The 27,107-nt window shown below is 46.1% G+C and overlaps 2 protein-coding genes across 17 annotated transcripts in view; both read right to left on the bottom strand.

Moving 5' to 3' along the window:
• The window catches only part of LOC308481584 (cation channel sperm-associated auxiliary subunit beta-like), a 122,947-nt gene that overhangs the window by 46,470 nt on the left and 49,370 nt on the right, over positions 1-27,107 (bottom strand). Inside the window, exons 1-3 of one of the 10 annotated variants that reach the window (XM_081014078.1) lie at positions 5,477-5,497; positions 3,051-3,126; positions 2,264-2,355 (exon numbers count right to left, since the gene is read on the bottom strand). In XM_081014078.1, coding sequence (XP_080870204.1) covers positions 2,264-2,355; positions 3,051-3,126 — 168 coding nt within the window. In that variant the 5' untranslated portion in view covers positions 5,477-5,497. Of the gene's footprint in view, positions 1-26; positions 139-547; positions 761-783; positions 938-2,263; positions 2,356-3,050; positions 3,127-4,401; positions 4,510-5,476; positions 5,498-27,107 lie in introns of those variants that run through there. The other 9 variants (XM_081014074.1, XM_081014081.1, XM_081014084.1 and 6 more) reach the window with 9 other exon arrangements.
• The window catches only part of LOC308482069 (cation channel sperm-associated auxiliary subunit beta-like), a 60,077-nt gene continuing 49,055 nt past the window's right edge, over positions 16,086-27,107 (bottom strand). For all 7 annotated transcript variants that reach the window (XM_081015088.1, XM_081015087.1, XM_081015089.1 and 4 more), the window contains 4 exons: positions 21,232-21,370; positions 20,275-20,375; positions 17,942-18,016; positions 16,086-16,634 (listed from right to left, as the gene is read on the bottom strand). In XM_081015088.1, the coding sequence (XP_080871214.1) occupies positions 16,413-16,634; positions 17,942-18,016; positions 20,275-20,375; positions 21,232-21,370 (537 nt within the window). In that variant the 3' untranslated portion in view covers positions 16,086-16,412. The remainder of the gene's footprint in view (positions 16,635-17,941; positions 18,017-20,274; positions 20,376-21,231; positions 21,371-27,107) is intronic.

Below are 27,107 nucleotides of genomic sequence, written 5' to 3'. Positions count from 1 at the left end.
AAACGCCTAAAATGTTTAAGTTTGACCTTCTGTTGCACTCCAAGGCCCCTTCCTGCCATCCTTCCTTTTCCTTTCTAAATGGGCAATCGAGGCTGCCCTTTGTTTCATCCCTGACAATATCCTGAGGCAGTGTTGCCAAGGCTTTCTTCACCAGGCCAGGCCTTCTTCCACCTGCCCTGCCCTACCCTCCAGCCCTGGGACTCCTCATAAGGGAGCTGTGCCTGGAGGAAGACCTGTGAGGGAGGGCTTCACCAGGCCAGGCCTTCTTCTGGCTTTTTATTTTAAGTTTTACAGTGGTACCTCGGGTTAAGTATTTAATTTGTTCCGGAGGTCTGTTCTTAACCTGAAACTGTTCTTAATCTGAAGCACCACTTTAGCTAATGGGGCCTCCTGCTGCTGCCGTGCTGCCGGAGCACGATTTCTGTTCTCATCCTGAGGTAAAGTTCTTAACCCGAGGTACTATTTCTGGGTTAGCGGAGTCTGTAACCTGAAGCGTATGTAATCCGAGGTACCACTGTATCTCAAAAGAGAAAAAATGCCCCCTCACAATCTGGTTGGTTTTGAAGGATTTGCACAGGGCAAAAACTGGCAGGGATGGTTTCCCTTCTTGCCTGTTGCTCCATCCTATTTGCTTGCCAACCATGGGGAGGCTGTTCAGGAAGCGGGTGGGAGCAGCAGCAATGGCTGTACTGTGACTAATTATGTGTTTTTCCATGCCCCCACAGCAGCCAAGATGTGTTATGCCACACTCCCCATGGCAGCCATCTTGTGACTGGCACTCACAGCACTTCCTTCAAATTCAAAATGTGTCCACTGCCCCCCCCAAAGGTTGGCAACCCCTGATGTAGCTCCATGAAGTTCATGCTGTCCATAGGACAGGAGGGAAGAAAGGGAGAATCCTGATTCCAGACTCATTAGCCCTGCAGCACGTAAAAGAAATTACCTGGCTATATTCATAGCTGCAGCAAGTTCAGAAGCTAGAACACCCTTTTATTGTTTATTTAAACAAACTGCAATACCATGTTTTGTTATGATGCCAATAAATAAATAAAAGTTCTTTAAATCGCATATGGTGTTAGATCCAAGGGGAGTCTGAACAACCAATAATAGTTCACTCCATTTAGCTAAGCTTCTGAGTCTAACTGCTTCCGATTCAGTTAGTGATGAGAGCTAACAATCCATTTAAACATACCACATTTTTCTGTGTACAGGACGAGCCTTTTGGACCCAAAAATGAGGTTCAAAATTTAGGCTTGCCTTATACACAGGTAGTGCTGAGAAGGGATGGGCGAAAGGTTTTTTGGCGCAAGCCTATGATTGCAAGCGGCGATTGGCCTCTTGATTGTTGGGGGGGATGCCGAAAATCGCCCACCTGCCTGAACGCAGCACACAACTGCTCGTGTCGCTTACAATTGCTACTTATAATCTCGGGCTCATACTTCATTCCGACAGGTGAGCCATTTTTGGCATCTCCTCCCCCCCAACAATCAAGCAGCCAATCACCATCTTAAAAACTCGGGCTTGCGCTTCGCTGTGGCAGGTGAACGATTTTCGGCATTGGCTGCTTGATTGTTGGGGAGGGGTGCCAAAAATCGCTCACCCGCCAGAACACAGCACACAACCGCCGCCATTAGCTCTCCTGATTGCCGCTGCGGCAGCTAATAGATAGCTGCTCTTGTCGCAGCAAGCGGGAGCGTGATTGGTGGCCGCTGGCGGAAATCAGGGAGCTGATCCGTTTGCGTCACTCGGTTGTGTGCTGCGTTTTGGCAGGTGGGCGATTTTTGGCATTCCCCCCAAATAATCCTCCCCAAAAGCTCAATCCCACCTATTTTCTAAATTTTGAGGCCCCCAAAATAGACAGGGGTGTCTTATAGACGAAAAAATATGGTATGTTATCTAGATATCAACTTTGTGTGGATATCTATCTGGACATTTGGAGAACTTAAATGAACTTCTATGATTTATGCACCAATGGTTATCGGTATCCATAATATGAACTGACAATGAGTTCTTTCTTACTGTTGTTGGTATTTATTTATAAAATAGTACCATGCCCTTATTTTAATTACTTTCTCCTTCCCTTCGCTTTCCCTAAATTTGGAGTGGGGGGGAGGGAAATAGCTAAAAGAATTGATTAGCTAATTCTGCTGAGCCAAAGAATGGTGTATTGGCAGGTTATTCCCCACTGCCATAATACAAATGCTTTATTTGCTGAGCTACTCCCCATTCAGTTGCAACTGGAAATACATTGCTGGAAACTTACCAAACTTTTATCTGAAAGAAACAATTTAATTGCCTTAGATGACATATTCCGCTCATCTCCTGTGTAGCAAGAAAAACTCGAATTGGCCATCACTGAGTGAGGGGAAAAAATATATTGAACACTAATATATTCAAAGATGATATTACAGAACTAGAATATCCTGAAACTCAAATAAAAATTGAAATTGGGGACTGAAATAGATCGCATTGGCTTTTGTGAGTTATAAATAAAAAAATACAGTAGTAATAATCACATCAACAACATTTGATATTATTAGCTCTCAGGAAGGAAGTTTTACTGGGAGACATGGGAATTAGGGTGGGCAATAAGAAAATAAATAATACATTTATGGCAATCTTTAAACCAAGGCTAGACTGCATGGGTTTGGACAACCAAATTAACCTTTGTGCTTCAGTCAGTATCTTCCCAAGCTCTCTCACTGAGGCTCACTTGACTCCTAGACAACACACATTCAACATCATTAGCAAATATCTCTTGCTCTTTAATATGGTGGGTTTTTTTAAAGAAGCTTCTTGAACCTGCTGCAGTAATAGATATATATATATATAATATTGGATTCAGTTCCCCAAACTGTGTGCACACATTTCCCTTTTAAAGGTGGGCCCTATAGTGATACATCACTCGGACAAAATAAAGTTCTGATCTTTATGGAGTCCTTTGCAAATCACAGCACATGGAAATGCATGGCTGCAAGGTTCAGTGCACTAGTAACTAACCAACCCGTATGCAAGAATAGGAAGGTGAAATAAAGTAAAACACAACTTACCATTTACATTGTAGCTAAGTCCTGATGAAAGTTGTAGAACAGCTGCAAGCACAAGATAAAGCTGCAACAGCGCCATCTGTAATTGTAAAAATAATATAAATGTGCATTTAATTCAAAGCTATATATAAAGCTGGTCCCCCAGTAGTCACATGATATGCACAGTGACCAAGGAAGACAACAAGGATGCAGATAAGAGCAACATGCTTGGTCTTCAAAGAGTCCCCTTAGGTGCTATGGAAACTGCAAGCTGAAACCTGCTTCCTGTTCCAAACACTGGGTTCACGTATGGCAGAAAGAAGATTTAGTTCCCACCCCAGATGCAGACTATAAGCAACTGGTAGGTGCAGGATCAAATTATTTCTTATGATCAGGAAACAATAATACTCAATCATAGATACCCCCATTACTCCTGTTTTTTCAACAGAGATATATGGTAGACCAACAGAAAGCTAAATGTGGGTATTCACATTAAGAAAAAAACTCATTTGAAAGCCTCAAGCATAATGATAAAACCAAAGTAATACCAAAGATCTATTTAATACTCCCAATATATGCAAAAGAGTCTCTTTGTCCTTCCTACAATGTTAATAATATTATAAAGCATTCTAACCACTACACCATATTGGCAACTTGTAATTATAATTATATCATTATTATAATATAATATAATATAATATAATATAATATAATATGTAAATAATTATATCATTATTATCATTAAACAGAAAGTGTAATACTTTCTTCAGCAGATTAATGAATTGCTACATTGCCTATTATTGGCATGGGGGTGCCATACTTGCCATTATCTTGTGCCCAAATTAAACATGTCTTTCTTTCTTTAAACCATTTCTATACCACATCACATTTTAAAAGTAATCTCTAAATAGTTTTTCTGTCTTAAATAGAGCATTACTAAAAATCCAGGTAAAACATTACACTCTCCAATGGAATGCAGCAAAAGAAAAATCCAGCAAAACAAAATCATTGGGCCAATTGTAACTGCATGCTGTCTTGTAGAAGGCAGTCTCCTGAAGATGATAATGTATGATTTAGGGTGACCCAAAGCTTATGGTAGGGTTCATATCACCAGCACAAACTTTGGAGAGGTCACCCATTTCCAATTTTATATGATTTGATTACAAGGCCAGTAAATGACAAATTTAAAGATGCCCAATCCCTCTGTTTTTCTCAAAAAAATCCACAGAAAGCTCTCCATGCAAACAGAACAAAAAATATGGGGCTTTACAATCCCTGCTATTCCACCCCCCACCCTTGTTTAAATAATGGCTGCTCTAACTCTAAAAGGGAAATAATTTCAACTGTCCTTGCTTCAGGGAAGGTTCTCACATGCCTTCTTTGCCGAGGCTGTTTCAGTTTTGCTGAGCCATCTTTGCCACTTCCAAGAGAGCCAGCCAACTGTTTGCTTTTATCTTGGGTTCCACAGGCTGACAGTTGGAAGAGTTCAAGTTCCGTCACAGTGACTCCTAATAGCAACAGGACTCATAAACTGATCCAGCTTCAGAAATGCTTGTGGGGATAGATTTTCAGAATTTAAAATTATGTGGCAGGAACAGGCTATGTGGAAATGTTCCCGTAGTCCTCACATAAAAATGAGGGTCAGTGGCTCCGATACAAAAACTACACAGGAGACCTGTCCTCCATGTTAATTTCCTCAGTTCATCTGTTGCTAGAACCACATAGGATGCAACTATATGAAGTGGGAGTCTTTCAAATTAAAAATAAAAAAACCCCACAGTTGCGAGACTAAAGTGAATGCCACAAGGATATCTTCAACCACCCAGTAAGAGCTCCATCTAGGGCAGAAGGGAAGCTGATAATAGATGGAAGCAAATGGAAGAAAAAACTCAGGTCTCTGAATAAGTTGTCTTAGCTGAACATCTTCTTAGTCATAAAAATGAATCACTTCCATTAGCAATTCTCTTTAAAAAAATTAATCTTTAATCTGTTTTGTGGGCGTTTCAGTTTGCAAACAACAACATAACAGTAGTATAAAGCAGGTTCACCAGACATGATTCTGCATTAACTATGACAACAGAGGTGTCTTCCAGTGAGAAAAGGCAGCAGGAGGAGGCACTTCTACATCATTTTTTTCTGCTGGGACAGGAGCAGCATGGAGCAACAGCAACAATGTCTGACTTTGTCTTACTTCGGCTCTATCTCTACCTACTGCCCATGAACAGCAACATCTGCAGTAGCAGGGAGCCTGGGAAATGTAGTTCCCTAGGGCTCCTTTCAGCTAGGACACGATGGTTGCAATGCAATGGTGACCTGCTACAGGCACCCAAACCTCGGCCTGCCAGTAGCCAGTGGCGTAGGAAGGTCAGGTGAATTCACCAGTGCGGAAAATTTATTGTCAACCCCCCCCCCCATTGAAATTATTAAAAGAAGGAAAATTAGATACTTACATCAGTGGTGTAGAAAAGGTTTTTGCTGCCCGGCACGGTCACTGAGTTTGCCGCCCCTCTTGCTGGTCCTCATGCGGGAGTCCTGTCGATTTTCCACGGTCCTCCCCTCATCTCCCCTCCAACTGTCCTTCCCTTCTCCCCCCGACTCCTAAGGGGTGGGAAAGAACTCAGTTCCTGTCACCTCAGACTCCACCTCTTCTTTGCTTTACTTAATGCCTCATCATGTTTTTGTTTCTCTTGCTTCAGCCACAGACAGAGCTCAAGCACCTATTCCTGCCCAGCAAAAGCAGCCAAAGCAGGAGCAATAAGGAGGATGTAATCTCTCATACCTGCATGCTGCTTCTGTGAACAGCCATAAGTACAGTGCTCAAGTACAGTGGATTTAGGTGGTGTCATAGGTGCCCCTCCATGCCCGCAACAAGCCCCGTTGGGCCTTTTTGCAGCCTGCCGCAGGCATGGGAAAGTCCAATGGGGCTCGTCGCAGGCTTGGGAAGGACCGGCAAGGCCCGCCACAATGAGGTCTAGCCCCTGTGGGTGGGCTTAGCCCCATCCCAGTTTTGCAGGGGGTGGAGTGGTCTGAGGTCCCCTCAGCCATAGGGAGTTGGTGCCTTTGGATGGTGTGGTCACAAAATTCCATGTTTGAAGAAATACCCAAATTGCAGCAAGTGGCGCTGGAACCCATCAGAAGGGATTTTCCTTTCTGTTCTTCTAAGTCCCACTAGTCCCTTTCAGCCTGAAAGGTTCTACACTTAGGCAAGAATAACCAGCTGCACCAAGATGGGGATCACTTGGTTTACCAGCAGTATATGTTAACAGATCTAGGAGTCTTAGTAGACCACAATATGAGTCAACAATGTGATGCTGCAGCAAAAGAAGTCTAATCTCTAGATCAAGTACCACTCTACTCTGCCTTGGTCAGACCACACCTGGAATAGTATGTCCAGTTCTGGGCGCCACAATTTAAGAAGGACAAGCTGGAAGGTGTGCCAGAGGAGGGCAACCAAGATGATCAAGGGTCTGGAAAGCAAGCTTGTTTTCTCCCGCTCTGGAGGGTAGGACACAAAACAACGGCTTCAAGTTACATGAAAGGAGATTCAGGAAGAACTTTTCTGACAGCAAGAGCCCTTCAACAGTGCAACAGACTTCCTTGGGAGGTTTTGCACTCTCCTTCCTTGGAAGTTAGTAATCGGAGGTTGGATGGCCATCTGTCATGGATGCTTTAGTTGAGATTCCTGAATTGCAGTGGGTTGAACCTAATGACCCTTGGGGTCCTGTAATGGATTTAGGGGTTGCTCATTCGTAAGTTGCCGCCACTGCTGGCGAGGTCACCTGGTTAAACCCTTTCTGACTGAACAGCCTCCAGCATCGTGACTGTCTCAGTCGTTGGCAGAATCCGTCAGTGAGCGTTTCTTGAACCTTTTCCAGCATAAAAGTTGTTTGACGCCAAGTCTCCTCCTACTCTCAGTGCGCGGAAGTCTTCTGCACAGGGAGGGTGTGGGCAGCGGAGTACTGGTCTCCGGCGAGGAGTCTTGGAGCCTCCTCTCCGATTCCCCCATCTGTCCCCCTTCTCCACTGGTGTTACGCTGATTTCCTTCCCCAGCAGATGGGCTGCCTCTCTCCCTACTGGGACCCTCTCCTGCATCCCTCTGGAGCCTTCCCTCCGCCTCTAGCTCCGATGGCAGTTCCCTGACATCCACCTCCCCCCCAGGACCCCCTCCGCCCCCGGCCCGACCTTCAGATCCAACCTCGTCCCTTTCCTTGGCCGACGATGCGGGGAAGCCCCTGAAGGAGCTGTCGCTATCCTCTGAGGATTCAAAACCCGCTTCCCACCCGCTCCGATATCTTCCCGCGGGGTGGGCCTCCCAGTCTGATTCTTCTCTCTCTGACACTTCCCCTCCCTCCTCTTCGGAGGCCGGAAAACCCACGAAGTCCTCTTCGTCGTCTGTGGTTCCAAATTCTTCCTCCCAGAATCTCGCTAGTGGTTTCAATTTATCTGGGAACAGGCTGTGGAACTCTTCCACTAGATACCTGTCATTGATCGCCTCAGCGGGGACCCACGTGTTTTCTGACTCGGGTTCTCCCTCCCAAGCCACCAAGTACTCCACCTGGCGCCCTCGCCACCTTGAATTGAGTACTTCCGTGGCTTGGTTGTGGTGTTCCCTCTCCTCTACCCGCGGGTGGGTGGTGACTCCTCCCCCCGCCCCGAAAATTCCCGCCCCTCCCTGTACGGTGAGAGTAGGGACCTATGGAACACCGGATGTATCTTCATGCTGTCAGGCAACTTGAGGTTGAATGCCACAGGGTTCACCTGTGTTACCTCAAAAGGTCCCAGCCGCCTTGGCTGCAACTTCTTGCACCCTCCCTTTAGGGGTAACCCTTGGGTTGACAACCACACTCGGTCTCCCACCCGTACGGCCTCCCCCTCCCGACGGTGCTTGTCTGCCTGCCTCTTGTAAACTTCCTTGGCCCGCTCCAAGTTCATCTTGAGTTGCTGGTGCAAGGCCTCCATTTCTTCCACAAACTGCTCTGCCACAGGTACACTCCATCTTTCCTCCCCCCTCCCCGGGAAGGCCCTGGGGTGACACCCATAATTGGCCATGAACGGGCTCATTCCCATAGACACATGTTCAGTGTTATTGTACGCAAATTCAGCCAGCGCTAGTTTCTCTAGCCAATCGTTCTGTCTCTCGCTGACGTAGCAGCATAGGTATTGCTGGAGTATACTGTTCGCTCTTTCTGCTTGCCCGTTGGTTTCCGGGTGGCGCACCGTCGAGAAGCCCACCTCGACCTGCAACAAGCTCATGAGCTTCCTCCAGAACTGGGAAGTAAATTGTTTCCTGCGATCTGAGATGACCCTCGAGGGAGCCCCATGCAGCCTGAAGATGTGATCCACAAACAACCTGGCTGTCTCCTCTGCCGTCACCGCATGTGAGCAAGCTATGAAATGGCACATCTTCGTCAGGAGATCGACTACTACCATGACTGCTGTCTTCCCCCTTGACTTGGGCAAATCTGTCATAAAATCAATGGACACCACCTCCCAGGGTCTTCCCGGCGTGGGTAAGGGTTCCAGTAACCCTGCGGGTGCAGCCCTCTCCCCCTTTGCCCTTTGGCAGCGGTCGCACCCCCGTACATATTCCCGTACATCTTCCCTCACCCTTGGCCACCAGAACTGCCTGGTGACGAGCAGCATGGTTTTGTGCTGTCCAAAGTGCCCAGCTGTAGGGTTGTCGTGGAGTTGTTTGAGTACCTTCTCCCTCAAGGTCTCCCCCGGTACATACAGCGCCCCCTTATAGTACAGCACCCCTTCCTTTTCCTCAAACCCTCCATGGTTTTCCCTCCCGTCTCGGAGTTCCCTGATTTTAGTTTGAGCGAACACGTCGTTTCTAGTCAGCCCGGCCAGTTCTCGTTTCCCAACCAAGGCTCCCCCACACACCCATCGGTCCTCGGGGATCACGTGTCGGATCTCCGACAGTCCCTCTCCTTCCATGTACTCCAGTTTCCGGGAGAGAGCATCTGCTCTTACGTTTTCCTCTCCCGGCACGTATCGGATCTCGAAGGAAAACTTGGAGAACTCCTGTGCCCATCGAATCTGTCTCTGGTTGAGTACTCGCGCGGTCCTCCAGTATTCCAAGTTCTTGTGATCAGTACAAACCTGGATCTTGTGCTGCGCCCCTATTAACAGATGTCTCCATCGGCGAAACGCCGCATAGATCGCCAGCAGTTCGCGGTCATACACCGTATAGTTTTGCTCCGACTTGCTCAGCTTCCTCGAGAAAAAGGCACACGGCTTCCAGTCCTGCTTGCCCCCCCCGACTGCAAAAGTACCGCCCCAATGGCTCGGTCGGACGCGTCGGTCTCTAGCCTCATGGGCTTCTCCAGATTAACGTGCAGGAGCTGCTCTTCCGAAGCGAACGCCTTCTTTAGTCTTTCAAAGGATTGCTGGGCACTTTCTGTCCAGGCGAACTTCCTTTTGCTACTGAGACAATCTGTGATGGGCGCCGTCAAGTGGGCGAAGTTCTTGATGAAGATGTCTGTAGAAGATGTCTCAGTCGCTGGCAGAATCCGTCAGTGGGCATTTCTTGAACCTCTTCCAGCATAAAAGTTGTTTGACGCCAAGTCTCCTCCTACTCTCCCTGCACGGAAGTCTTCTGCGCAGGGAGGGTGTGGGCAGCAGAGTACCCGTAGTCTCTCCACTGGTCTCCGGCGAGGAGTCTTGGAGTCTCCTCTCCGATTCCCCCATCTGCCCCCGTTCTCCACTGGTGTCTAGGGGAAAGGAGCCGAAAGGGCAAAATCGCTTCCCAAAGGTGTCTTTCAACATGAGAAAGGATTTAAAGTGAGGCAGAAAACAGTTAAGCAGGGAGATGTGGAAAGGTGGGAGGGGGCACAGAGAGAGAGATGAGGAAAGAGTCGCCCTGTTAATTTATTCGCAACTTCAAAAACACAGCCCATTACACAGGAAAAGAAATCCAAACATGCAGCCCTGGCCCTCAAATGAAAGGTGACAGCAGGCGACCACAGTCTCTCCCACCTCCGCGCCCTTTTTGGGAGTCCGTGTCAGCCCCAGAGGGACCCTGCCTTGACCCGTGAGCAGCACAGCTTCAACCGCAGCCACACAGACACACAGAAAGCACCGGAGGCAAGGGTGGGACATGGACAGGCAGGGAGAGCACATGCGCCCGGCCCCGGCAACAGAGGTGGGAAGGGGATGCGATGTAACTCAACCCCGCTCAGTTCCTTGAGGTAATCGTGTGCAAACACACAAACACACCGCGCCCAGACCTTGCCCAGCCCACCACCGCCCTGGACGCCTCCTTTGCCTCAAAGGAGACCGTGTCAAGAAGAGTTCAGCCGGCTTTTTGTCACCTCCCTCAGGGATAACACCCGGGGCGGCCTGCACCCCCTTCCTACGCCACTGCCAGTAGCCCATCCCCAACACCCTCTTAATGAAGGGAGAACCAGACGCCTCACTGTTTGTTGTAAAACTCACATTTAAGCCACTAGGACAAAAAAAGTTGGAGAGCACAGGTGACACAGATTTCAATGCATTCATAATCCCAGCTAGCTGAACAGGTGTGTGGATGTGTGTGTGTGTGCTCCTCAGCATTGCTGTTCTCTACTACAGACACTTTGTGGCAGCAAAGCACAACATTTTCTGCACTTCAGGAGAAGAGAGTTCTGCTCCTGCCTATGCCCAGCTCTATCGACAACAAAAAATTACATAAAAACCAGCTGTGCAGAAATGACTTACATGAGGGACACTAGAGGGCAGCATTCATACTGCCAAAAAAGCACTCTGGCTGTATCTATACACTGGATTAGCAGATATTTCCTCTCCTCAGAAAAACCTGAGAACTCAGCTGGGGGAGGGAAGAGCTCTGACATTCTGTAACACAGTACTCCAAATGTAGTCGCATCATGGATTTATATGACAGCATTATGCTATCAGCAGTTTTTATTCCCAATTCCTTTCCTAATGGCTCCTAGCATGAAATTTGTCTTCCTTAGAGAGATGCCGCACTGGGTTGGTATTTTCATTGAGCTTCCCACTATGACTCTGATTCCCGCTTAATATTGGAGGCACAACACAGCCATCATGACTAGTAGCTATTGACAGCCATACGCTCAATGAATTTGCCTAATCCTAATCTTTTAGAGCCATCCAAGATGGTGGCTGTTGCAATGCATTGTGTGAAGAAATGCTCCCTTTTGTCTGACTTGAATCTTCCAATGTTGACCTCCACTGTATGTCTATGAATCCTAACGCTATGAGAGAGGAAGCAAAACACATTCCTTAATCCATCCATATTTTTATCATGTCCCCTCTTAGTCGCCTTATTCTCTAAACTAAAAAGCTTTTTGTCATGTTGGTTGCCCTTCTCTCAATCTTCTCTAACTCCACGTTATCCTTTTTGTAGTGTGGTGCTGGAATTGTAAACAGTATTCCAAGTGTGATTGTACCACACTTTTGTATAATGGTATGATGATACTTACAATTTTATTTCCAGTGTTATTGGGTGAACATTTTAGGGGTGGTAAGTTTTACTCAGACTAGGTTTTACTCAACTAAGTTTTATACAGAGTAGAGCTATTTAAGTTAACGAACCTAACTCCACCATGCTCATTAATTTCTCCAGGCCTACTCTGAGGAAAAATTAGTTGAAAAACCACCGTACATATTTTGCATTATTAAAAAAAGTTAAAGGTACCCCTGACCATTAGGTCCAGTTGCGGACAACTCTGAGGTTGTGGCGCTCATCTTGCTTTACTGGCCGAGGGAGCCGGCGTTTGTCTGCAGACAGCGTCTGGGTCATGTGACCAGCACGACTAAGCCGCTTCTGGAGAACCAGAGCAGCGCATGGAAATGCCGTTTACCTTCCCGCCGGAGTGGTACCTATTTATCTGTTTGCACTTTGAGGTGCTTTCGAACTGCTGGTGGGCAGGAGCTGGGACTGAACAACGGGAGCTCACCCCGTCGCAGGGATTCAAACCACCGACCTTCTGATCAGCAAGCCCTGGGGTCTGTGGTTTAGACCACAGCGCCACCCGCGTCCCAATTTTTAATATGTTCTTATTTTAGTTGTTTCTTTCTGTAGTATTTTATCTTGTAAATCTCCCAGAAAGTTTTTTTTAAGGTACAGAGCAACTAACGTGCCATAAAGAATAACTATTATAATAATATTCTATCTAACACCATTTTTGAAGGCTGCTGTTTTTATATATGCCACTAGATGGTCGTGTTTGGCTTTGTGTTCCGCCCTAAACCATGTACAGAGCGTGGTTTTGTAAGTAACCTATTTGGTCTCGCAGAATCTTCTACTTCGATTATCCTTTAATAGAATATCTCCCTCTAATAGCATAACCAAGTGCCAGTGGGAATGGAGTCAGAATATGCCCACTGAGAAAACAAAGGGTCGTTAGCTGCTTCACACACTTTCATTGCTACTGCTGCTGCCGCGCCTGCAGAAGGGGACTCGCCTCAAGCCAAGCCGTTGCTTCAGAAAAAAAGACCTCAGCGATATATATATTTAAAGCAACTTTCTCTTCCTCCCTTGCTTCTTTTTGCTTCCTCAACCAGCCAAAAATGCCTCACGGAGATCGGGGGAGTGACTGGAGGGGAAAAGAGCAGTTCCGCAAACTACTCATTGGTGGCTTAAGCATCGAAACAACAGAAGAAAGTTTGAGAAACTGCTATGAGCAATGGGGAAAGTAAACGGATTGTGTGGTTATGAGAGACCCTGCAAGCAAATGAGAATTTGGTTTTGTCACATTCTCTTCCATGGCTGAAATTGATGCAGCAATTGGCTGCCAGACCTCATTCCATTGATGGAACAGTAGTTGAGCCGAAAAGAGCTGTAGCCAGGGAGGAATCAGGAAAACCTGGAGTTCATGTTACTGTGAAAAAAATGTTAGTTGGTGGAATTAAAGAAGATACTGAGGAACATCACCTTAGAGAGTACTTCTTGGAATATGGAAAAATCGACACAATTGAAATAATTACAGACAGACAATCTGGTAAAAAGAGGGGCTTTGGATTTGTAACTTTTGATGACCATGATCCAGTGGATAAAATTGTATTGCAGAAATGTTGTTGTTTAGTCGTGTCCGACTCTTCGTGACCCCCTGGACCAGAGCACGCCAGGCACCTCTGTCTTCCACTGCCTCCCACAGTTTAGTCAAACTCATGCTGGTAGCCTCGAGAACACTATCCAACCATCTCGTCCTCTGTCGTCCGCTTCTCCTTGTGCCCTCCATCTTTCCCAACATCAGGGTCTTTTCCAGGGAGTCCTCTCTTCTCATGAGGTGGCCAAAGTATTGTAGCCTCAACTTCACGATCTGTCCTTCCAGTGAGCACTCAAGGCTGATTTCTTTTAGAATGGATAGGTTTGATCTTCTTGCAGTCCATGGGACTCTCAAGAGTCTCCTCCAGCACCATAATTCAAAAGTATCAATTCTTTGGCGATCAGCCTTCTTTATGGTCCAGCTCTCACGTCCATACATTACTACTGGGAAAACCATAGCTTTTACTATACGGACCTTTGTTGGCAAGGTGATGTCTCTACTTTTTAAGATGCTGTCTAGGTTTGTCATTGCTTTTCTCCCAAGAAGCAGGCGTCTTTTAATTTCGTGGCTGCTGTCACCATCTGCAGTGATCATGGAGCCCAAGAAAGTAAAATCTCTCACTGCCTCCATTTCTTCCCCTTCTATTTGCCAGGAGATGATGGGCCCAGTGGCCATGATCTTCGTATTTTTGGTGTTGAGCATCAGACCATATTTTGTGCTCTCCTCTTTCACCCTCATTAAAAGGTTCTTTAATTCCTCCCCACTTTCTGCCATCAAGGTTGTATCATCAGCATATCTGAGGTTGTTGATATTTCTTCTGGCAATCTTAATTCCGTCTTGGGATTCATCCAGCCCAGCCTTTCACATGATGAATTCTGCATATAAGTTAAATAAGCAGGGAGACAATATACAGCCTTGTCGTACTTCTTTCCCAATTTTGAACCAATCAGTTGTTCCATATCCAGTTCTAACTGTAGCTTCTTGTCCCACATAGAGATTTCTCAGGAGACAGATGAGGTGATCAGGCACTCCCATTTCTTTAAGAACTTGCCATAGTTTGCTGTGGTCAACACAGTCAAAGGCTTTTGCATAGTCAATGAAGCATAAGTAGAAGTAGAAGGAAGATGAGCCCCTCAGGTCGGAAGGCATCCAACAAGTTACTGAGGAAGAGCGGAGGACAAGTACAAGTAGATTCAGAGCTGATGAAGTGGCTGGTCACTCAGTTGCGGATATGCCTGGAAGCGAAAGGAAAGTCCAATGCTGTAAAGAAAAATATTGCATAGGAACCTGGAATGTAAGAACCATGAACCTTGGTAAGCTGGATGTGGTCAAAAATGAGATGGCAAGAATAAATATTGACATCCTGGGCATCAGTGAACTAAAATGGACGGGAATGGGCGAATTCAGTTCGGATGACCATCATATCTACTACTGCGGGCAAGAATCCCGTAAAAGAAATGGAGTGGCCCTCATAGTCAACAAAAGAGTGGTGAAAGATGTACTGGGATACAATCTCAAAAATGATAGAATGATATTGATATGAATTGAAGGCAGACCTTTTAACATCACAGTAATCCAAGTTTATACACGAACTACCAGTGCTGAAGAAACTGAAACTGACCAGTTCTATGAAGACTTACAACACCTTCTAGAAATGACACCAAAGAAGGATGTTCTTCTCATTATAGGGGATTGGAATGTTAAGTAGGGAGTCAAGAGATAAAAGGAACAACTGGCAAGTTTGGCCTTGGAGTTCAAAACGAAGCAGGGCAAAGGCTAATAGAGTTCTGTCAAGAGAACAAGCTGGTCATCACAAACACTCTTTTCCAACAACACAAGAGACATCACATGGACATCACCAGATGGGCAGCATCAAAATCAGATTGATTATATTCTCTGCAGCCAAAGATGGAGAAGCTCTATACAGTCAGCAAAAACAAGACCTGGAGCTGACTGTGGCTCAGATCATCAGTTTCTTATAGCAAAATTCAAGCTTAAACTGAAGAAAGTAAGAAAAACCACGGGGCCAGTAAGATACAATCTAAATCAAATCCCTTATGAATACACAGTGGAAGTGAGGAACAGCTTTAAGGATTTAGATTTGGTGGACAGAGTGCCTGAAGAACTATGGATGGAGGCTCACAACTTTATACAGGAGGCAGCAATGAAAACCATCCCAATGAAAAGGAAATGTAAGAAAGCAAAGTGGCTGTCCAACGAAGCCTTACAAATAGTGGGAGAGAGAAGGCAAGCAAAATGCGAGGGAGATAGTGAAGGATACAGGAAACTGAATGCAGATTTCTGAAAAATAGCAAGGAGAGACAAGAGAGCATTCTTAAACGAGCAATGCAAAGAAATAGAGGAAAACAATAGAATGGTAAAAACCAGAGATCTGTTCAAGAAAATTGGAGATATGAAAGGAACATTTTGTACAAAGATTACCATAATAAAGGACAAAAGTGATAAGGACCTAACAGAAGCACAAGACATCAAGAAGAGGTGGCAAGAATACACAGAAGAATTATACCAGAAAGATATGGATGTCTCATACACCCCAGGCAGTCTGGTTGCTGACCTTAAGCCAGACATCCTGGAGAGTGAAGTCAAATGGGCCTTAGAAAGCACTGCTAATAACAAGGCCAGTGGAAGTGATGATATTCCAGCTGAACTACTTAAAAATTTTAAAGATGATGCCGTTAAGGTGCTACACTCAATATGCTGGAAAACTCAGCAGTGGCCAGAGGATTGGAGAAGATCAGTCTACATCCCAATCCCAAAGAAGGGCAGTGCCAAAGAATGCTCCAACTACTGCACAATTGCACTCATTTCACACGCTAGCAAGGTTATGCTTAAAATTCTACAAGACAGGCTTAAGCAGTATGTGGACCGAGAACTCCCAGAAGTGCAAGCTGGATTTCGAAGGGGCAGAGGAACCAGAGACCAAATTGCAAACATATGCTGGATTATGGAGAAAGCTAGAGAGTTCCAGAAATAACCTGTACATTAAAATAAGCAGAGGCGCAAGTAGACACATTTAGCAATGCAGTGTATTTTAAATATATGAACTATTTTATTGTATGCTGCTTCAGTGACATTTTCGGAGGGGGGGGGAATCTTGCCCAATAAACTTCAGTAAAATTCAGGACAAGCAGTGACTAAATGCGTTTCATCCTAAGGAACAACAAGTGAAAATTCCTCACATCTTTTCAAAAATATTTTTCCTAAACAGAAAGACTACAGCTAAAGATGAAATAGTTGTACATATGTTCGTTCAAAAAAAATACCATTAACATTTGTGGAACATAGTTACTGATAAAAGCAACAGGGGGTCTTAAAAACCAACACATTATTATAACGTTATTACTATTGCCAGTCAACTTCCTGCAGAATCACCAGAATTTACTGAAGCTCTCTTGGGTGGGGGTTTTGATGCCACTTTATTTCTTCTTAGTTTCCTTTTTAAGAAGTTCCATATCTCAATTTCAAATACATACAGAATAAATGCCACAAAAATAATGCCTCCCATTAAAATAGTCGTCATTGAAGTGATAAGAGAGTTTCCTGGGAATGCCAGTGGAGAATCGTCAACATAAATCTGCAACAGAAAATATTGTAATTCCAACAGTCACTTCCCTTTAAATTGACTATTGCTCACCCTGTTGACAACAAGAAAGTGAAACTGGTCTAAGTGATAGTGAAAGCTGGCATATGCAAATCTAAGTGGTGGGGGAAGAGAAGCAGTCATCTGAGTTTATAGGGAAATCAATTTGGTAAGCATTGCATGCGGTTTGTTGCAAGATACTGTATTATTATTGTACCTCGTAAAATAAAATACCCAGAAAAGTATGGGCTAAGAAAGTATGGCTCTCTATGTTAAGCACAGGTTTTTCCTTGTATTCTCAGACAATCAGTTCTATGAGGGAAGGCTCACAGTTCAGTGGTAAAGCACGTTTTGCTTACAAAAGGCCAAAGGTTCAGTTCCTACTACTATTTCTACTTCAGAAAGGTTTGGGGTAGCATGGCTAGGAAGGAACTCTCCCTGAAATATTGGAGAGGTGCTGCCAGCCAGAGCAGACTAGTCTTCCCAGACATTTGGGACTTCCATCCCTATTAGCCCTTTGCAGTCCCAAATCACCTGGAAGGCATTAAATTGGAAAGGCTGGAGCAGAAAGTTAACCTGGCCCAGATTATCCAAGTGATTCTATCAGCTCTTGTTTGAGATGGCAGCCTTTCCATGGTCATATGTTTGGCACTGGCAGGCCTGCCAAGAGGGCAGGGGGCATATTGCTGTGCCAGAGCCAGCACATGGCCCAAACTCTGAACTTTAATTCAAAAAAACCCCCACACAATTAAGTTTCTAGAGCTTGTACAACAGAAGTGACAAAGCAAAATCTTCAGGCACCATTCAAAGCCTTTGTGAGCTAAGAGGCTACTCCTGCCTTGCAGTGTTCTTAGTCAATGACTGAAGTCACAGTTGTGCTATTTAAATATCTGCTGGGCTTCTGTCACTAAAGAGTACTTGCCTCAGTTCTGGGCCTTGGCATCCAGAAAATCATTCATATATACAGGGTGAGTCCTTTAAAAGAGGCCCTGTTGATACAGAGTACACATGTTCCACGGGGCCTCTTTTAAAAAACACATCCTGTATGAGGATATATATATATATATATAAGCGCTCCAGTCTGCTTTAGCTTCCACTTCTGTGTGTTTCACTAAAGTGTCCTTCTCCAGTCCAGTCCCCCTTGCACCCGCTTATTCCTGCTGTTCTCTGGGAATGTGCTGAAGTAAGGGCTAAATATGTGGGAACATTTTGTACAATCTTGTATCCTATTTTATGTTTGTTAATTCATTCTGTGTGTAATTTGTGTGTTGTTGTTTTTAAAAAAGAGCTAATGACAATACCTGAAATTCGTCAAATAAGTTACAAAAGGAGACTCCAGGAATAGTTGATACTCTGAAATGGAAAAGCTCAGATCCCTGTTGGAAAGGGGGGGGGGGGGAGTTGTTACTAATATGCAGTAACATTTGTTTTCATTTTTTAAATTAAAACTGTAATCCTTGGCTATTAATGTGATCTGGTTGCTGAAAGAAAATAAGTGTTTTGTATGACCTGAACAGAAATACAGATATGGCTGGCTGAACTGCAATGTGGCACATGGTGCAATATTGCCTCAATATTGCTGCTCCATTTTTAAAAAATTCGATTCTCTTAAATGTCATAAACTATAACCGAAATATAAAGTGTTCATGTTCACTTGAAATGTTTCACAGAAATAATGTGCAGTACCACGTAGAACAGACAGGAGCTGCTTATTGAGAAAAGCATCTTACATGCATTCAATTGTTTGTATAACTACAGCCTAAAAATCAGTGTTGCTAGCAACTGTGTTATATCCTTGGAACAGAAAATTTCTGATATTTTGAATTAATATGCAAATTAAAAAGGTAAAGGTACCCCTGACCGTTAGGTCCAGTCACAGACGACTCTGGGGTTGCGGCGTTCATCTCGCTCTATAGGCCGAGGGAGCCGGCGTTTGTCCACAGACAGCTTCCGGGTCATATGGCCAGCATGACTAAGCCACTTCTGGCAAACCAGAGCAGTGCACGGAAATGCCGTTTACCTTCCTGCCAGAGTGGTACCTATTTATCTACTTGCACTTTGATGTGCTTTCGAACTGCTAGGTTGGCAGGAGCAGGTACCGAACAACGGGAGCTCACCCCGTTGCGGGGATTCAAACCACTGACCTTAGTCTCAGTGGTTTAGACCACAGCCATTCTGGGCGGCTTCCACAGAAACCAAAAATACGTAAAATCACACATTAAAAACTTCCCTGAACAGGGCTGCCTTAAGATGTCTTCTGAATGTCAGGTAGTTGTTTATCGCTTTGACATCTAATGGGAGGGCGTTCCACAGGGCGGGCGCCACTACCAAGAAGGCCCGTTGCCTGGTTCCCTGTAGCTTTGCTTCTCGCAATGAGGGAACCGCCAGAAGGCCCTCGGCGCTGGATCTCAGTGTCCGAGCAGAACGATGGGGGTGGAGACGCTCCTTCAGGTATACTGGGCTGAGGCTGTTTAGGGCTTTAAAGGTCAACACCATCGCTTTGAATTGTGCTCGGAAACGTACTGGAAGCCAATGTAGGTCTTTCAAGACTGGTGTTATGTGGTCTCGGCGGCTGCCCCAGTCAGCAGTCTAGCTGCAGCCTTCTGGATTAGTTGTAGTTTCCCGGTCACCTTCAAAGGTAGCCCCACGTAGAGCGCATTGCAGTAGTCCAAGCGGGAGATAACTAGACCACAGCACCACAATGTCAAATGTATATTGTACGGTGGCCCAACATGTGGTCCAAGGGCTGCATGTGGACCTCAAGGCTTTTTCCCCACCTCTCAGTAACATCTGATGCCCCCTCCCCAACCCTCGTGCTGCCTTCTCTAAGTTGGGTAAGTGCTGGGAAGGAGCTGTGAGGGCTGACAGGATCCTAGAGCCCTCCTGTCTCCTTCCCAAGGCCTGATGCCTTTATTACCCAGCTTTGGGAAGGCAGCACAGGGGGGTGGGGCGTGCATCAATTTTAGGCCTTTTTCCACCACACCACACCACCTGCCCACATGACAAGGCTTTGTGTGACCCGCAGGTTCCGTGTCAAAGTACACCGACAAGTCAGCATGGCACCAACATTCCTCTGATGAAAATCAGGACGTATGTCTTTTGGTGCCATGCTGACTTGTGCGAAAGTGCAGCATCCTCCTCCCCAGGGTCAGCAGTGGCACTGGAGGGGGTAAATGGGACATTCTAGGACCAAATCAGAAGCTGGGATGGCTTGTTCAAATTCTGGGATAATGCAGGAAAGTTGGGGCACCTTGAAAGGTTTTGAGTACTCTTGTGACCCACTTTGTTTGAAAAGTTGGACCACCCTGGTACAAAGATTTTAAGGTAAGAAGAGTTTGGGTTTAAGGTTTGGTCTTTTCGTTCAAAGTACAGTGGTACCTCTGGTTATGAACTTAATTCATTCTGGAGGTCTGTTCTTAACCTGAAACCGTTCTCAACCTGAGGTACCACTTTAGCTAATGGGGCCTCCCACTGTTGCTGCGCCGCCAGCGTGCAATTTCTGTTCTCATCCTCAGGTAAAATTCTTAACCCAAGGTACTACTTCCAGGTTAGTGGAGTCTGTAACCCGAAGTGTTTGTAACCCAAGGTGTTTGTAACCTGAGGTAGCACTGTATGTATTTTCTCTGGCACTTACAGTTATCGTTATAGATAGGCCATCTGGATTATATAGTTCAGTTTTGAGTCTGTGCTCCAAATATGTTTTCATTTTTAACATACTTGATGTTTGATTGGTACCTGAAAAAACAGTTAAAACAGTCACAGAGTGGTAGGTTTGAGTTTCTTCCTTCTTTTTTACATTTCAGTAGGGCCTGAATACAGATGAATAGCCAGATCTATTTCTCATGAAATGTAAAAGTAAGAAAGGTATCAGAGGCACAGCATGATGTATTAGAGCTGCAAAGGGTCTTCTACAGCTTTCCAGAGGTTAACAAATAGCAGTGCTTTTTTTCTAAAAAAAGTTTAGGGGTACTCTCATTTTTCTACTCATATTGAAATACTGCCCCTCAATGAGGCCAAACTTAGATTCACAAAATGTTTAGGGTTATGCGTACCCCTGCATCCCCCCAGAAAAAAGCACTAACAGTGATTACCGGTAATTATCACGAGTGGGTGAAAAAGGAGGGGTGTGGGCAAACATTAATATGAAATGTTGGTTAACCTGAACTCCTCTTTGTTATAGCCGAAGTGCCACCATAACTATTGGTCATGGTAAAAGCTAGCAGGAGAACTAGAGGAGGAAGAAGAGCTAGGGGGAGGGGTGTACCCATGGTAAACCAATGGGTTGTGTTATGCTTGTTTCAGGCCTTAAGGGTCTGTGGGTGTAATAGGTTTTGCATGCAGAAAGAATTGGACTAGATTCAAATCTTTCCACATCAAGTCTTCCCTGAACTAGAACTTGCAACAGCCCCAGCAGGCATGGCCAATGGATAGGGATGATGGGAATTCAGCAACATACAGGGGACCAAAGGTTCCTCACATCTACTATAGGGCAAGAAAGAGAGCCTGAAAATATATTGACAACAAGTATTTCCAACAGAACCTCTCCGATACGAAAGATAATGATGAATCCCAAGATTCTTCTGCTCCCTACCTGAAACTTTCCAGTTGGTTCTGTTGTTGACTTCTATGATTGTGATAAAATAAGGAGATGTCAGATTTACAGAGCGACCCTCATCCTCAATGGTGAAATAGAGAGGAAGCCTTGATACTGGGAATTTCATTCGCAGGGCCTGGCAATGAAACATATATAGAAATCACTGGCACTAAAATGATGCCTGCATGGAAAGACATGGAATGACACAAATGTAAGTATTTACATAAGCAGGTTTAGTTCTGCTAAATAGGAAGTCTGACTTACAAATTGGTAATGAGCTGAATGAAAGCCAATGGACTGAAAATCAGTCCCAGAAGGTCTGAGATTCTGTGGGTAGGTGGCACATCTGTTAAATCTGTTATGCATAAGGTTGCACTCCTTCTAAAGTAGCGTTTCACAAGCTGGTAAGGAAGCAGCCCAGCAGGGCCTAACGTTCCTTTTTGCCACGTGTGTTTTCTTGGAGCAGTCCTGGTTTGTTTCCAGAAAGAGAGGGCAAGAAGCCTAGAATAAAATTTAAAATACTAACAGATGCAAAGGAAAGAGGTGGATTTGCCCTGCCAGACCTTAAACTTTATTATGAATCAGCAGCTTTTTGCTGGCTGAAAGAATGGCTGCTTCTTGAAAACACAGACATTTTGGATTTAGAAGGTTTTAACAATGTATTTGGATGGCATGCATATTTGTGGTATGATAAGGTCAAAGCACATAAAGCATTTAAAAACCATATTGTCAGGAAAGCATTGTTCAATGTTTGGATAAGATATAAGGATCTATTGGAAAACAAAACCCCAAGGTGGCTGTCACCGATGGAAGCGAAAGCTCAGAAAAAGCTCAATATGGAGGTCAAATGGCCGAAATATTGGGAAATTTTGGAACAAGATGGAGATAGACTGAAACTGCAGAGTTTTGAGAAATTAAAAAACAAAGTGCGAGACTGGCTTCATTATTATCAAATAATGGAGGCATATAATTTGGACAAGAAAATTGGCTTCCAGGTGGAAAAATCAAAATTAGAAACAGAACTGCTAGAACCCAAAACTAAGATTGTGTCAAAGATGTATAACTTGCTGCTGAAATGGAATACACAGGATGAAATGGTGAAATCAGCTATGATTAAATGGGCACAAGATGTTGGACATAACATAATGATGGCTGACTGGGAACAGTTATGGACCACTGGTATGAAGTTTACGTCATGTAATGCCTTAAGAGAGAATATTATGAAAATGATATACAGGTGGTACATGACACCAGTTAAGCTTGCAAAAATCTATCATTTGCCCGATAATAAATGTTGGAAATGTAAAGAAACTGAAGGTACATTATTTCACCTTTGGTGGACGTGCCCAAGGATTAAGGCTTTCTGGGAGATGATTTATAATGAAATGAAAAGGGTATTTAAATATACCTTTCTGAAGAAACCAGAGGCCTTTCTCCTGGGCATGGTCGGCCAAGTGGTGCCAAAGAAGGACAGAACTTTCTTTAAAGCCCTATACGGCCTAGGACCCTCGTACCTACGGGACCGCCTCTCCTGGTATGCCCCACAGAGAAACTTACGGTCTTCGAATAAAAACATCTTGAAGGTCCCAGGCCCCAGAGAAGTTAGGCTGGCCTCAACTAGAGCCAGGGCTTTTTCGGCTGTGGCTCCGATCTGGTGGAACACTCTGTCACAAGAGACCAGGGCCCTGCAGGACTTGACATCTTTCCGCAGGGCCTGCAAGACAGAGCTGTTCCACCAGGCCTTTGGCCAGGGCACAGCCTGACTCCCTCCCTCGGCAATCTTCGCGGAGCTCTGGCCCAATGGTTGCCAGTGGCTTGAATTAATTAATTTTATAACGAATGATTTTAGACTGTTGTTTATGCTGTACTTTTGTACTGTTTTATTGTTGTTAGCCGCCCTGAGCCCGGCTTCGGCTGGGGAGGGCGGGATATAAATAAAATTTATTATTATTATTATTATTATTATTATTATTATTATGATGATGATGTATGCCACAACAGCAGCAAGAATACTTATTGCAAAGTATTGGAAGACACAAGACCTACCCACTCTGGAAAAATGGCAGATGAATTTGATGGACTACATGGAATTGGCAGAAATGACTGGCAGAATCCGAGACCAGGGAGAAGAGTCGGTGGAAGAAGACTGGAAGAAATTTAAAGACTATCTACAGAAATATTGTAAAATCAATGAATGTTAGAATGATGTTAGAATGAAGTTAAGTGGTTTAAGCAGCAATGCTATAAAGGTGTATGAAAAAATGGACTGTTAACAGGTGAAAATCCAAAGTCATAGTATATTAAGTTAAAGGATTAAGAGAAAATAAAGAGGGAAAGAAATTGCTGAATTAACTAACTGAATTGGAATACAAAAAAGGGAGGTATGAGGAGGTCAGGGAAGCAAGGAAATGAATGTAAGGCATGGAAAGATTGATGTATTTTTTAAGTGTTTCTTATTCTTTTTTTTCTGTATTTTGTATTTTTCTTGTATTTTTACTTTTGTCTTTTTTTGTTTTTTTTCTCCTTTTCTTCACTTATGTAATTCTTCTTTTTGAAATCTTAATAAATATCATTTTAAAAAAAACAAACAGAAAGAGAGGGCAATCGCTGAGGCTCCCGTTTTGACCAGTACAGCCCGCAGTCCAGAACTCCCAGGTCAGCTAAGTGCGGTGGTGGGGTGGCAATGGGTAGGGCTGGGCGAGCCAGAGTTGCTTGTTGTTGCTGCCAGTGCTGGGTTCGGTGGCAGCCTGGCCTGACTCTGCAAGGTGCAGGGTGCAATCCACCTCAGCGCTTAGTGGATCAGGGCCATCAGGTGTTACCAATGAGCGTAGGGCCCGTCGGCAGCGTTGCACCGGCTCTGCATGGATTTTAATTGATTTTTACTTATGGGAAGACAGCTGCCCCCTTGCCCCCCTCTTGGCTACGTCCATGTGGGGTGGGCCACAGGAAGAACACAAGGTCAGAAGAGGGCCATGGTTGGGAAGAGGTTGGGAAACACTGCTCTAAAGGATCAAATTCTTAGATTGAGCACACTCCTAAATATAGCTTTGTCAATGGAGAACCAGATAAGCCTTTGTGGGAAGGAATGTCTTTCACATTAATTTAGGCTGGTGTGCCAGCTGCAGCTTCTTCTGGAAAGCGATAGCCTGGCCACAGTTATCTGGAAACAAGGATTGACTATTGTATTGGGTTGCATCTGGGGCTACCTTTGGAGACTGCTCAGAAATTGCAGTTACTGCAGAATACAGCTGCTAAGTTAGTAACTGTGAGTGGCTCAAAAGGCTTCACTAGCTACCAGTCCATTTCTAAGTTCGCCTTTAAAGCCCTATACAGCTTGGGACCCAAGCACCTTGAAGAACCATGGGAGTCTTTAGAAATTCTCTTTCAGGTGTCCCCACCATCTGAGGTGTGGCAGAAGGCAGCCAGAGCAAAGATTTATTGGTTATTGTCAGAGCTGCTTCCAGATCCTAGCTCACAGAGGATCACGCTAGCCAGCGATCATTAAACAAAAGTCTTTATTGAGTTACAGTTTCCATTCTCAAGCTGCTGCGTGCAACTCTACGTCTCATGGTTAGATCGGCGAAGCTCCATCTGAGTCTCCGCCCCTTGTACACCAACTTAATATCCTAGCCTTGCTCCACCTTTTCCGCCTGACTGTTCTTCTCTGGGTCCCTCTGCCCCCCGGGGTCTCTTCCTTCCGGGATTCCTCTGACGCTGACGCTGACCCCCCTGACTCTTCTCCCTCCTTTCGGCGGGCTTTAGGACCTGGCTCCCTTTCCGGGCTGCCTACTGCGCCACCTTCCTGTGCATTTGAACTTGGCACGCGCGCCCAACCTTCCACCTTCCGTCTGACCGTTTCTTCGCTCCCCGATGGAGGTGTGGCCACTCCTGACTCGTGCCCTCCCCCCTGTTGTGAGCTGCCAGCGCTTGATCCCTGGCGCCCTTCCTCTTCCCTGCTCTCTGGCGGTGACGCTGGTCCTGATTTCCAACTGCTCCCCTCTGAGTCCCCTCTGGCTCTATCTTCCTGGGGTGTCCCCCTAGGCTCCCCCCTTGCCCTGGCCACTGGTGCTCCTTTCTGTGAATCTTCTGATTCACTGGAAAGACTCGGAGATCTCGGGTCGTCGTCATCACTCATCTTTTCTTCTGCCTCCTCTCCCTCGCTCTCTGTTTCCTCCCTTGCCCTTGCCTCTGCTCCTGAACCCCTGACATCCATCCCCCCCTCGAAGCCCCCTCTTCCCCCCTCCCCTCCTTCCGGTGCGGGATCTGGGTGCTGCCGTGTCAGGGGGACGAATGTCGGATACAGTTCGCTTCCCGTGGCGGGCCGCCATCCGAAGTCTTCCGGTTCTTCCTCCCTGCTCTCGTTGACGACGGTCACCTCCGCTTCCATCTCTGTGCCGCCGTGCTCGAAACCCGGGTCGTCCCCGAAAACGTCCATGTCCGTCTCTCCCTCGTTGCCTTCTGGAGACATTGCTCGTCCTGGACCCTCCAGCCACCTTCTGCGGAACTGCTCCTCTGGTCGATCATCCCACCAATACGAGGGTTCTGAAGCAGATCCCGAGGGTGACCCCTCTGGGGAACGGGCGTCTCGTGTCGGTTCCTCGTCCGAGTCGAACCCCCGGAACGTGCTGGCTGAAAGCGTGGGCGTGAAAAGCCAGTCGTCGAAAAAGTCTGCTGGCATTGGCCTATGTGGGAAGAGGGCATGAAACTCTTCTTTGAGCAGAGGTTCGTCTAAAGCGTAGCCCGGCACCCAGCTGTTGGCACTGGCCGGGGTGCCCTCCTTGGCGAGAAGGTATTCTACCCCCTCTTCCCCCCATCTGGAGTCCAAAATCTCCGTGACTTCGTTGATGCGCTCCTCCTGTGCCACTCCCCCTTGCCCGGTTCTCTCTCGGAGCGGACCCGGTGCCGTTCCTGGTTCCTGAAACCTGTGAGGTGCCTTGTAGGGAGTGAGCACCGATCTGTGGAACACCGGATGCATTCTGGAACCCTCCGGAAGAGCCAGCCTGAAAGCCACCGGGTTGACCTGTTCGTCGACTTGGTAGGGCCCCAGTTGTTTATGCCCTAGTTTCTTCTTCGCCAACGACCTGGCCGGCACTGCATGGGCTGCTAACCAGACCCAGTCTCCCACATGGATCTCTTCGCCAACCCTTCTGTGTTTGTCCGCTTGTACCTTGTATGCGTGTTTAGCCAGCTCCAGGTGCCGCCGCAGCTGATCGTGGACCTCCTGCAACTCCGACGCGAACGCATCTGCTGTCTGCGGCTCCCCCTCCCCCATTCTTTCCAGTCCCGGGAAGGTTCTAGGGTGCCTCCCGTTGTTGGCGAAGAACGGCGTGACCCCCGTGGACACGTGCTTCGTGTTGTTGTAGGCAAACTCAGCGAGAGGCAGGTAATCCACCCACGTCGCAGGCTGTTGATTCGCATAACATCTCAGGTACTGCTGCATGATGGCATTGACCCGCTCCGCTTGCCCGTTGGTCTGCGGGTGTCTAGCCGACGCCAGGTTGATCTTGACGTTCAGGAAGCCCATCAGCCTCTGCCAGAAGTTTGAGATGAACTGTCGCCCTCGGTCGGACAGAATAGACCGCGGCAGACCGTGAACCTTGAACACGTGGTCTATGAACAGTTTGGCGGTTTGTTCCGCCGTGGCCACCTTCGCACACGGAATGAAATGTGCCATCTTGGAGAACAAATCCACCACCAGCAGCACAGCCGTCTTGCCCCTCGAGCTGGGCAGATCCGTGACAAAGTCCAGGGCCACTCTCTCCCATGGCTCGAACGGAGTTTGCAGCGGTTCCAGCAGTCCGGCCGGCGGTCTGTGCACTGGTTTGGCCCTCTGGCAGGTGTCACACCTCGCCACGTAGTCCGCGACTTCCCCT

Source organism: Podarcis pityusensis, assembly GCF_964106645.2.
Source record: "Podarcis pityusensis genome assembly, chromosome: 1".
In the NCBI taxonomy this organism is placed as follows: Eukaryota; Metazoa; Chordata; class Lepidosauria; order Squamata; family Lacertidae; genus Podarcis; species Podarcis pityusensis.
Note: the sequence above shows the minus strand (reverse complement) of the source record. Positions and strands in the feature narration are given on the sequence as shown.